The 12,074-nt window shown below is 37.3% G+C and overlaps 1 protein-coding gene across 5 annotated transcripts in view; it reads left to right on the top strand.

The window, feature by feature from the left end:
• Positions 1-12,074, top strand: part of DCDC1 (doublecortin domain containing 1) — a 477,553-nt gene that overhangs the window by 463,179 nt on the left and 2,300 nt on the right. For all 5 annotated transcript variants that reach the window (XM_070767614.1, XM_070767612.1, XM_070767611.1 and 2 more), the window contains one exon: positions 10,395-10,545. In XM_070767614.1, coding sequence (XP_070623715.1) covers positions 10,395-10,545 — 151 coding nt within the window. The remainder of the gene's footprint in view (positions 1-10,394; positions 10,546-12,074) is intronic.

The following is a 12,074-nucleotide window of genomic DNA, read 5'->3' as shown; positions in this document are numbered from 1 at the left end:
TTCTTCAGGGCCATCATATTTCTCTGATTTATGACTATCCAAGCCCTTCCTTCTATGGTCCTACAGCATCTGTCTTCTCCCATCCCTGCAATATCTTTCCTATTCCACAGAATTTCAAAACCAATGTGCTCTCTCACAGCCAAGCATAGTTCTGAATGCATGAATGGAAGCTGAATGAATGAGAAACAGATTTTTTTTTTTTAATTTGTAGAGGGCAGTACCTCATGTCCTCAGGGAATATGAAATAGTTCTGTGGTGCCCATGTGTACCACCCTGAGAGTACCGGGTCTATGAAAACTCACAAAATAGGTGAAGAATTATGTAAAGAACATTGTTCGTTTATTATGATCTTTTGTTATTGCAGAATTTAAACATGTAATTTATATTACCCACTTTAAAGGAGGAACTTGAGTAAATTTACATGTATTTGAAAAGCTGAGAATTAAGAACATCATTAAAGGTCAAAAGTTAACTGGACATTTTAGAACCTAATTGTACTGAAATGTCTTTTTTTCCTCCCAAATTTATTTTTTTTTAAGATTTTTGTAAACTCATTAACTAAGTCTGGTGTAAAATAGATCTTCGTGAAAACCAAGTGAAACAGCTATAGATTTAACTCCTGTTTGTATTTGGTATATATTTCTATTAAGTAACATTCATTCCCTTGATTATAATGGGCTTCCTAGGTGGTGCTAGTAGTAAAGAACCTGCCTGCCAGTGCAGGAGTCATGAGAGGCAGGTTCGATCCCTGGGTCAGGAAGATCCTCTGTAGGAGGGCCTGGCAACTCACTCTAGTCTTGCCTGGAGAATCCCATGAACAGAGGAGCCTGATGGGCTACAGTCCATAGGGTCACAAACAGTAGGACATGACAGGCAATTTAGGATGAATTTAACAATTTAGCATGAAGGCGCCCACCTAATTATAAACAGGAAACACAATTTCTATAGACTAGTGACATTTTAGTGGTAAAGTAAGGGAAAATATAAGAGTTATCCTTATGTAGGATTTTTTTCAGGGCCTCCCAGAGTGGCACAGGCAGTAAAAAATCTGCCTGCAATACAGGAGACCCGGGTTTGATCCCTGGGTTGGGAAAATCCCTTGGAAAAGGAAATGGCAGCCCACTCCAGTATTCTTGCCTGGAGAATTCCATTGGCAGAGGAGCCTCATGGGCTACAATCTGTTGCAAAGAGTTGGACGAAAGTGAAGCGACTTGGCAGCAACATCTGGTTTTTTTCAAGCTGCAGGAATTTCTTCCAGAGACCTATCTACATATTTCTAGGACAGCTCCCCACTTCTCCCAGTCAAGGTAGAAACTCAGTTATCATCCTACTCTTTGGTTGCCTTGGAGCGGAAAAAAATACATAATATTCGCTGCTAGGACTGAATTGTGGCCCCCCTTTTCCCACTTCCAATTCTTATGCTAAAATCCTAACCTCCAATGTGATTGTATTTGGAGACGGGGCTTTGAAGAGGTAATTAATGTTATGTGACCTTAAGGGTGGAGCCCTAACCTGAAATAATGTGCGGGTTTATAAGAAGAGAAAGACAAATTTCTCTGTCTTCTCCCATCATATGAGAACACTACAAGAAGGCAGCTGTCTATAAGCCAGGAAGAGCTCTCACCAGAAACCATATTAAACCACAGCTTGGTCTTGACTTAGCAGGCTCCAGAACTGGTGGTATTCGTTTAGGCAGCCTACGCAGAAGATAGCTACTATTACTACGGAAAATTTAGGAAAAATTTTATGAAACTGTATGAAACCATGTGAATCTGTTGTAATTAGTATGAAATTTTGGATTATTTGAAGAATAGATTATTGTTATATTTTCTAATTGTAGAACAGCATACAGTCATTTTTGCATTAAAATTAGAAACAGAAAAAGCACCAAGAAGGAAATGAAAATTCTGACTCCCACAAATAACCACAATTATTATGATTTTAGTAGATCTATTCACATGGTTTCTATATATTTATACATTTGTTTGCCATTGTCATCATGTTAGATTACATTAATATGTGTAATTATTCATCAAACAAGCTCATGTAACTTTTTGCCTGCATAATTTAATATTCTTTATCAAAACATTATTTTCAATGGCATCATCATATTCTATCAAATGGTTGGATTATTACTTACTCATCCAGTTTTCTATTGTTTGCCATTTAGATTGTTTCTAATTTTGCTATCATAAAACATAATCCAAATAACATATCTACACATAAATCCTTTTAAAATTTCTGATTATCTCTGCCAAATAAATTCTTAGAAGAATTTCTAGGTCAAATTATGTAGATGTGCTGGAGAATTTTGACAGCTATCACCAGATTGTTTTCTAGGAATATTTCAGCACCTGATGCTCCCACAAGTTTGAATGAGAGTTCCTACTAACATGCTGTTTACATGAGTAATCAACAATGCTAATTGCAGTCACTTAGAAATATGTATTTGCAAGTTGACAGGAGAGAATGTTATATCTGTGTTTCAATTTATATGTCATTAATTACTTGTAACAGTGATTTTTATTTGTTTTGCTTTATTTTTACCATTTATTAGTAGTCTGTGAATATTTTTCACACTAATATAAATTTTTTTTTCTATGGCAATAAGCTATGCATAACTTGGTCAGATTTATTATAACAAATTTCCAATTTGCCACAGTATCTGAGAGATTTTTTAATGTGCAGAAATTAATGTATCTTTAAAAGTTTGTTCTTACTTTTTCAAGTTCCAATAGTATTTTACTATCCTTATATCATATAAGACTTCCCTGGTCACTCAGATGGTAAAGAATCTCCTGCAATGTAGGAGACCTGGGTTTGATCCCTGGGTCAGGGAAATTCCCTGTAGACGGAATGGCTACCCATTCCAGTATCTTGCCTGGAGAATTCCATGGATAGAGGAGCCTGGTAGACTACAGTTCATGGTGTTGCAGAGTCAGACACAACTGAGTGACTTTCACTGTTTCGTGTCATAAGAGACACAGATGTATAGAACAGTCTTTTGGACACTGTGGGAGAGGATGAGGGTGGGATGATTTGAGAGAATGGCTTTGAAACATGTATATTATCATATGTGAAACGAATCACCAGTCCAGGTTTGATGCATGATACAGGGTGCTCGGGGCTGGTGCACTGGGATGACCCAAAGGGAGGGGATAGGGAGGGAGGTGGGAGGGGGGTTCAGGATAGGGGACACGTGTACACCCATGGCGGATTCATGTCAATGTATGGCAAAACCAATACAATATTGTAAAGTAATTAGCCTCCAATTAAAATAAATAAATTTATATTAAAAATAATAATAAAAATAAAAACAACAAACACACAAAAAAGATTCATCTGATTTTTTCTTAAGATTTTTATAATTGTCTGTTTCCCTCTTACTTTTTAAATTGTGTGAAACTTTTTTCTGGTGTAAAATTTGAGTGAAGCTATTTTCTCTGCTTTATTTTGGGCTTAAAATTACTATCTCAGCCCTACTTACCGAATAATCATTTTTGTTCTTCCCACTGAGTTGGAATACAAACTTTCTGATTATATATACTGAATTCTTATTAGCATCTTCTTTTAAGTTATCTGATACTTTTAGAATTATTATAGTTTAATATACTTTAAAATCTGATAAGAGTTTCCTATTGTTGTACTTTTCAGTTTTACTTAATTTTCCTTGCCTGTTGATATTTTTAAAAATTTCATTTATGTATTCATTTGTTTTGGCTGTTCTGAGTCTGTAGCTATTGCCGCCCAAGCTTGTCTCTAGTTGTGGCAAGTAGGGGCTGCTCTCTAGTTAAGGCGCGTGGCCTTATTGAGGCAGCTTCTGTTGCAGAGCACGGCCTCTAGTGCATGTGGGCTTCAGTCGTTTCAGCCTGTGGGCTTAGTTGTTACAGTTTCCTGGGCTCTAGAGCAGAGGCTCAATACACAGGTTTAGTTGCTCCATATAATGAGAAACCTTCCCAGAGTAGGGATTGAATTCGTTTCTCCTGCATTGGCAGGCAGATTCTTTACCACTGAGCCACCAGGGAAGCCATGTTGATTTTTCTGGTCGACTTTTTTCTAGTTGACTCAGCACCCTAAAATCATCCTACAAAAGTTTTGACTATAGCTGTGTTAGGCTATTACTTTCATAAGAATTGACACCTTTTAGAATATTCGATCTTTGAAGCCAGATTGAATTGTGTGACATTGTTTTATATATATATATATAAATATTTTTGTCCTTCAATAAAATTTTAAGATTTTTATAAGGGCCTAATATTTTAAATTAATTGTCACTCTGAGCAGCTTTGATGTTGGAATGAACTTCCCCTACTGTATTTCTTAAATACATATCTTTGGTGAACAGCAACAAAAAACAATCAATGATTTATAATTTATTTTGTGCTTGACAACTTTATTAAGCATTCTTTTTGTTAATTTCTCATCCATTTACATAAATTTTCTAAGAATGATATCATATTAAGCTCATATGGTGATGATTTTACCTATTCTTTCAGAAGAACTATTTCTTTTATTTTGATTTTGTTTTATTGTATTGATTAATTAAAAGATGCTTGGTCCTTGGAAGAAAAGCTATGACAAACCTTGACAGTGTATTTAAAAAGCAGAGACATCATTTTGCTGATGAAGGTCCGTAGAGTCAAAGCTATGGTTTTTCCAGTACTCATATATGGATGTGAGAGTTGGATCATAAAGGAGGCTGAGTCCCGAAGAATTGCTGCTTTAGGACTCTGGTGTGGTGAAGACTATTGAGAGTTCCTGATGCTGGGAAAGATTTCGGGCAGGAGGAGGAACGGGCAACAGAGGATGAGTCAATGAGGCATCATTGACTCAATGGACATCAGTTTGAACAGACTCTGGGAGATAATGAAGGACAAGGACGCATGGTATGCTTCAGTCCAAGTAGCTGCAAAGAATTGGATACGACTGATGACTGAACAACAACAGAAATAGTAGTAAAAATAAATATCCTTCAGTTCAGTTCAGTCGCTCAGTCATGTCCGACTCTGCGGCCCCATGGACTGCAGTACGCAAGGCTTCCCTGTCCATCACCAACTCCTGGAGTTTATTCAGACTTATGTCCACTGAGCCGGTGATGCCATGAAGCCATCTCATCTTCTGTCACCCCCTTCTTCTCCCACCTTGAATCTTTCCCAGAATCAGGGTCTTTTCCAATGAGTCAGTTCTTTGCATCAGATGGCCAAAGTATTGGAGTTTCACCTTCAGCATCAGTTCTTACAATGAATATTCAGGACTGATTTCCTTTGGGATGGACTGGTTGGATCTCCTTGCAGTCCAAGGGACTCTCAAGAGTCTTCTCCAATTGATGTTCAAAAGCATCAATTTTTTTGGTGCTCAGCTTTCTTTATAGTCCATCTCTCACATCCATACATGACTACTGGAAAAACCATAGCTTTGACTAGATGGACCTTTGTTGGTAAAGTAATGTCTCTGCTTTTTAATGTGATGTCCACTTTTCCTCCAAGGAGCATGTGTCTTTTAATTTCATGGCTGCAGTCACCATCTTTAGTGATTCTGGAGCCCCGAAAAATAAAGTCTGCCACTGTTTCCATTATTTCCCCATCTATTTGTGATGAAGTGATGGGACCAGATGCCATGATCTTCATTTTCTAAATGTTGAGTTTTAAGTCAACTTTTTCACTCTCCTCTTTCACTTTCATCAAGAGGCTCTTTAGTTCTTTGCTTTCTGCCATAAGGGTGGTGTCATCTGCATATCTGAGGTTATTGATATTTCTCCCAGCAATCTTGATTCCAGCTTGTGCTTCATCCAGCCCAGCATTTCTCATGATGTACTCTGCATAGAAGTTAAATAAGCAGGGTGACAATATACAGCCTTGGCATACTCCTTTCGTGATTTGGAACCAGTCTGTTGTTCCATGTCCAGTTCTAACTGATGTTTCTTGACTTGCATACAGATTTCTCAGGAGGTAGTCAGGTGGTCTGGTATTCCCATCTCTTGTAGAATTTTCCACAGTGTGTTGTGATCCACACAGTCAAAGGTTTTGGCATAGTCAATAAAGCAGACGTAGATGGTTTTCTGGAACTCTCTTGCTTTTTCCATGATCCACTGGATGTTGTCAATTTGATCTCTGGTTCTTCTGCCTTTTCTAAATCCAGCTTGAACATCTGGAAGTTCATGGTTCATGTACTGCTGAAGCCTGACTTGAGGCAGAAATTGATAGAGTTCTTCAGGCACTCTATCAGATCTAATCCCTTGAATCTATTTGTCACTTCTACTGTATAATCACAGGTGATTTGATTTAGGTCATACCTGAATGGTCTGGTGGTTTTCCCTACTTTCTTAAATTTCAGTCTGATTTTGGCAATAAGTTCATGATCTGAGCCACAATCCGCTCCCAGTCTTGTTTTTGCTGACTGTGTGTAGAGCTTCTTCATCTTTGGCTGCAAGGAATATAATCAGTCGATTTTGGTATTGACCATCTGGTGATGTCCACGTGTAGAGTCTCCTCTTGTATTGTTGGAAGAGGGTGTTTGTTATGACCAGTGCATTCTCTTGGCAAAATTCTGTTAGCCTTTCAACTGCTTCATTTTGTACTCCAAGGCAAAATTTGCCTGTTATTCCATGTTATCTCTTGACTTCCTACTTTTGCATTCCAGTCCCCTATAATGAAAAGGACATCTTTTTTGGGTGTTAGTTCTAGAAGGTCTTAAATATTCTTAACGATGGAAAAAAGAAGAAACAGGATCTTTTCCCCTCCATAAATAGAAAGTTGGAATGCTTTGTTTTTTGTTTTTTCCTTTTCCATGTCCCTTTTTAGTGATGTTTTACATTTTTACTTTCCCTATAAAGACTTATTTTAAAAGTTTAAATTGATTTATTTTCTAACCATTTTTTATAACAGTTATATCATGTTCTAGTGATCTTCCTGCTTAATATGAGTCATTTTATACCATGACTTTTCCATAGTGAAGGAATTTCATTCTTTTTTTAAAATAATCTGAAATGTATCTGAGCGATATGTTTTCTGAATTTTTCTACATATAAGAATATCTTTTGTTTCCTGTAACCAAAGTAATAATTTAGCTGGAAACTGAATTCTTACACTGAAACCTTTTCCCCTAAAAGGTTCATTTTCTTTAGTAGTCATTGTTGCAGAAAACAGGTCTAAATATAACTGAATTTTCCCCTCTTGTCTGAAATTCTTACTTTTAACCCAGTTAAAGTTAAATATTAGTCATTTTTTCATTAACTTTGCCATATCTTGGGTTAACCTATTTGATATGAAGACATGTTTGAAAAAAGAGGATTTTCTTCTGTTTTTTTTAAATAATTTCTTAAATTTATGTATTCTGAATTCTTCTCCACTAATATAGGTTTAATATCTGATGTCCTGATGTAACAAATGTTTAACTTTTCTCTTATAAATTTTGTCTTATTCTTCCTCTATATCCTAGGAGATTTTCTCAACTTAGTCCTCTCTAATGCAATTTGATTTTCTATAATATTCAGTCTGCGTTTTTTCTGTTTTAAAGACAGAGTTTAATTCTACTGCTGAATCTTTCATTTCATTGCCTCTCATTCAGCTCTCTATTCATATCAATTTAAAACTCTGTTTCTTCTCTTACCAGCTGTGTGACCTTGGTTATGATATTTAGCCTCTCTCTTCTCCATTTTTCTCACCAAGAAAAATAGGATCATAATTATTCCCACAAAATAAAATTAGATTATCCTTAGAAACTTTTAAATAAGTTTCTAGCCCATAGAAATGTGCCAGTAAATTTAAACTGCTATTATGATGATCACCATCACCATCACCATCATTATCTCTGCCTGTGTCTCAGCAATGCTCCTTTCCTTTAAGCTGTGGTCATCTCACTTCTGTGTGTGTGTGTGTCTGTGGAAGTCATATTTTATTAAAATTTGAGGGAGCACAATACAGATACTCTAAAATGTATTTGTGCTCTAAATCTTTTAAAAAAACCTCTTCACCTTGTGTACAGATACTGTTTATGTTGTAGAATATTTTCACAATCCTCTTATTGCTGAGGTTTATTTATCTATTTATATCTCCATGTACAAGGAGAGCTCTATTGACAGGAGACACTAGTTCTCTTTTGCTCCCCTAAATTTTGACTTGGGAACTGTAGGATCCTCCTGTAGATCCTGAATCAGAATCAAATTGCTGCTGACTGGCTACTATTCAGCAAGGGGTGTAGGACTGCATTTAAGTCTTTCCTCCCACTGCTCCTGTCTGACTACCTCCTCTACAATGGGAATGTATTCTGGGATAATTTCTGTTACTGCTCAATTCAGTGCATCCATCCCTTGCTCAAAATACTGGGTGAAAAATTCAGTCTCTGAATTGCATTATCTCATGCAATAGAGAGATTGTCTCTTGTCTTCCTTCATATTTCTGAACCATTTTCCAGATGCAAGATGCCATAAGTTGCCCAGGTCTACAACTCAATTGCTGTGAGTTGTAGCCCCTAATTTTATGTATAAAAAGAAGTATTAGGTGACTGGGGCTCATGCGAACCTGGCTCTTTCATTTTGGGAGAGCTGCTGTCTGGCCTGGATGATAGGTAAAAGTCATACAAGCAAGGTGTGTGGAAATGTCTTACTTTCCTCCTGCTTGCTTATATGTTCTGTCTTAACGTCTTATGCACACTAATGGAACCACCCTTAGGGGTCTGGCAACAGGTTCAGTGATCTTTTTTAAAACTATTGACACTTTGCATCTGGGCATGTGTTTTTACTGTTTCAAGGAAAATTGAAAGAAATTGAATTAGGCTCTAACAGACAGATTTTTAATTTACCAATTAAAAAAAAAAAAAAACTTTGATGATAATAGAATCATAGAATCCAAGAGGTATTAGACTAAAACTTTGATTTTATAGTTGAAGAGACTCTTTCATGGGCACATTGCCTGACTTGTTTGAGGTCAGACAAAGGCCAGAACCAGGTCAATGCTTTTGTCCTTCTAGCACCTTGCTCATTGGAAAAAAAAAAAAAAATTTGAGCTATTCTCACAAATCTAGATTCTTCAAGTCAAGATCTTTCACACTGAGCCATTTCTTGAACAGCAAGGAGTCTCTTCTGTATGGAAAAATAGAGAACAATGTAACTTATATGCAGAGTACGTCATGAGAAACGCTGGGCTGGATGAAGCACAAGCTGGAATCAAGATTGCTGGGACAAATATCAATAATCTTAGATATGCAGATGACACCACCCTGATGGCAGAAAGCTAAGAACTAAAGAGCCTCTTGATGAAAGTAAAAGAGGAGAGTGAAAAAGTTGGCTTAAAGCTCAACATTCAAAAAACTAAGATCATGGCATCCAGTCCCATCACTTCATTGCAAATAGATGGGGAAACAGTGGAAACAGTGGCAGACTTTATTTTGGGGGGCTCCAAAATCACTGAAGATGGTGACTGCAGCCATGAAATTAAAAGATGCTTACTCCTTGGAAGGAAAGTTATGGCCAACCTAGACAGCACATTAAAAAGCAGAGACATTACTTTGTCAACAAAGGTCCATCTAGTCAAGGCTATGGTTTTTCCAGTGGTCATGTATGGATGTGAGAGTTGAACTATAAAGAAAGCTGAGTGCTGAAGAATTGATGCTTTTGAACTGTTGTGTTGGAGAAGACTTTTGAGAGTCCCTTGGACTGCAAGAAGATCCAACCAGTCCATCCTAAAGGAGATCAGTCCTGAGTTTTCGTTGAAAGGACTGATGTTGAAGCTGAAACTCCAATACTTTGGTCACCTCATGCAAAGAACTGACTCATTTGAAAAGACCCTGATGCTGGGAAAGATCGAAGGCAGGAGGAGAAGGGGACGACAGAGGGTGAGATGGTTGGATGGCATCACCGACTCAATGGACATGAGTTTGATTAAACTCTAGGAGTTGGTGATGGACAGGGAGGCCTGGCGTGCTGTGGTTCACGGGATCGCAAAGAGTCAGACACGACTGAGCAACTGAACTGAACTGAAGAGAACAAGAAGGACGAGTCTACTGAAAAGCACTGAAGTTCCTCACTGTCTAACCGCATTAAGGAACATTTGTAAACCCTTCTCATCTCCTTCTATTCCTCTTTCTTTTCTTTTTAAATTTTTATCAGAGTAAAGCTGATTTACAATGTGGTGTTAGTTTCAGGTATACAGCAAAGTAAATCAGGACATATACATATATCCACTCTTTCTTTTTTTTTAAGATTCTTTTCCCATATAGGTCATTACAGAGTATTGAGTAGAGTTCCCTTTGCTACACAGTACACCTCTTTCTAGCAATTATAAATAAAATGAATACTTATATCATGATAATAGTTCTCTTCAAGGAGTTGCTTCTTTAATACTTAAACATGCTGTGACACCCCACACCCACCCAGCATGTGTCTCTTTGTGTTTCAGCTGCTGAATGACTGCTCCTCTCGTCTCAAGCTGGCCCACCCGGCCAGAGCACTGTACACCCCCGACGGAGAGCCAATTCACTCCTGGGATGACATAGAGCGAGACATGGTTATCTGTGTGTCTACAGGGCGTAGCTTTAGAACTCAGCAAGGTATGAGTGATGATTTCTTTTCCATCATGTTTTTGAAGAATTAAAGCATTCACTTGTTTCTTCAAAGAGCTTTTTTTTTTTTTTTTTTTTTTTTACTGAATTTTATATCCCATCATGATGATTTTTAATGACTATCCTACTCCACACTTTTGTATGCCATATTATTAAAGTTAAATTCCATGTGTTTATTTGCTGGAAGCTCACTGTTGACACTGTTTAATCTAAAGCATTCAACGAAAGTTCTGTTAGTCTTGAGTTTTATCCAAGGGGCTTTAGTTGTAGAAATTCTAAAAGGCCTTCTTTGAAGGTATTCATTTTTTAGCATGCACCCTGCGGAAAGTCAGGCATCCTTGATTTCCTACTTTGCAAGTTATTTAAAACTTAATGCTTCTTTAAAAAACAAATACACTTTACAGATTTATTTTGTTTACTAATAAGTAAATATATGCTTGTTTATTATCTTGTCTGTCTTTCAATAATTTTTTTGATAAATGTTAGAAATGGAAGAGAACATAACATTTGGTATTAAACCAATTCTTGTCTTTCATCCTACTTATCCTGAGGAATTTAAAACCCCTTTCTGGGGTAGGTCTACATTAACAAAGACAGAATTTTCAGGATATCCTGAAAAACATTGATAACATTTTAAAAGAAATCAGAAGATTCAGGAGACATCCATAGCAGTCCAGTGGTTAAGACTCTGTGCTTCCACTGCAGGGGTCACAGGTTCAATCCTTGGTCCAGGGAACTAGGATCTCACATGCCACTTGATGTGGGAAAAAAAAAATTAGAAATGAATTACCTGGGATTTTAAAAATAACTAATGTTAGTTTATCTCTTCTAAAAGCCACCATAAAATTATTATTCAGTTCAGTTCAGTTCAGTCGCTCAGTCATGTCCGACTCTTTGCAACCGCAGCACGCCAGGCCTCCCTGTCCATCACCAACTCCCGGGATCTACTCAAACTGATGTCCATCGAGACGGTGATGCCATCCAGCCATCTCATCCTCTGTCGTCCCCTTTTCCTCCTGCACCAAATCCCTTCCAGCATCAGGGTCTTTTCCAATGAATCAACTCTTCACATGAGGTGACTAAAGTATTGGAGTTTCAGCTTTAGCATCAGTCCTTCCAATGAACACCCAGGACTTATCTCCTTTAGAATGGACTGGTTGGACCTCCTTGCAGTCCATGGGATTCTCAAGAGTCTTCTCCAACACTGCAGTTCAAAAGCATCAATTCTTCAGCGCTCAGCTTTCTTCACAGTCCAACTCTCACATTCATACATGACCATTGGAAAAACCATAGCCTTGACTAGACGGACTTATGTAATATATAAGATATATAAACCAAAAAAATTTTAAAACAGTTGCAATCCTATCTTTACACTTAGCCTAGAAAGGGAAAAAATATGGGAATGAAAACTAAAATGCAGGGAGACAAGGATTTATTGGGATACCTAACACTATTCTGAGGATACCACACAGATTCCCCCAGCACCATCCTACATCAAAGAAGGGCATTAATCTTTA

Source organism: Bos indicus, chromosome 15 (assembly GCF_029378745.1).
Source record: "Bos indicus isolate NIAB-ARS_2022 breed Sahiwal x Tharparkar chromosome 15, NIAB-ARS_B.indTharparkar_mat_pri_1.0, whole genome shotgun sequence".
NCBI classification, from domain to species: Eukaryota; Metazoa; Chordata; class Mammalia; order Artiodactyla; family Bovidae; genus Bos; species Bos indicus.
This window is presented reverse-complemented; position numbering and strand designations above follow the sequence as displayed.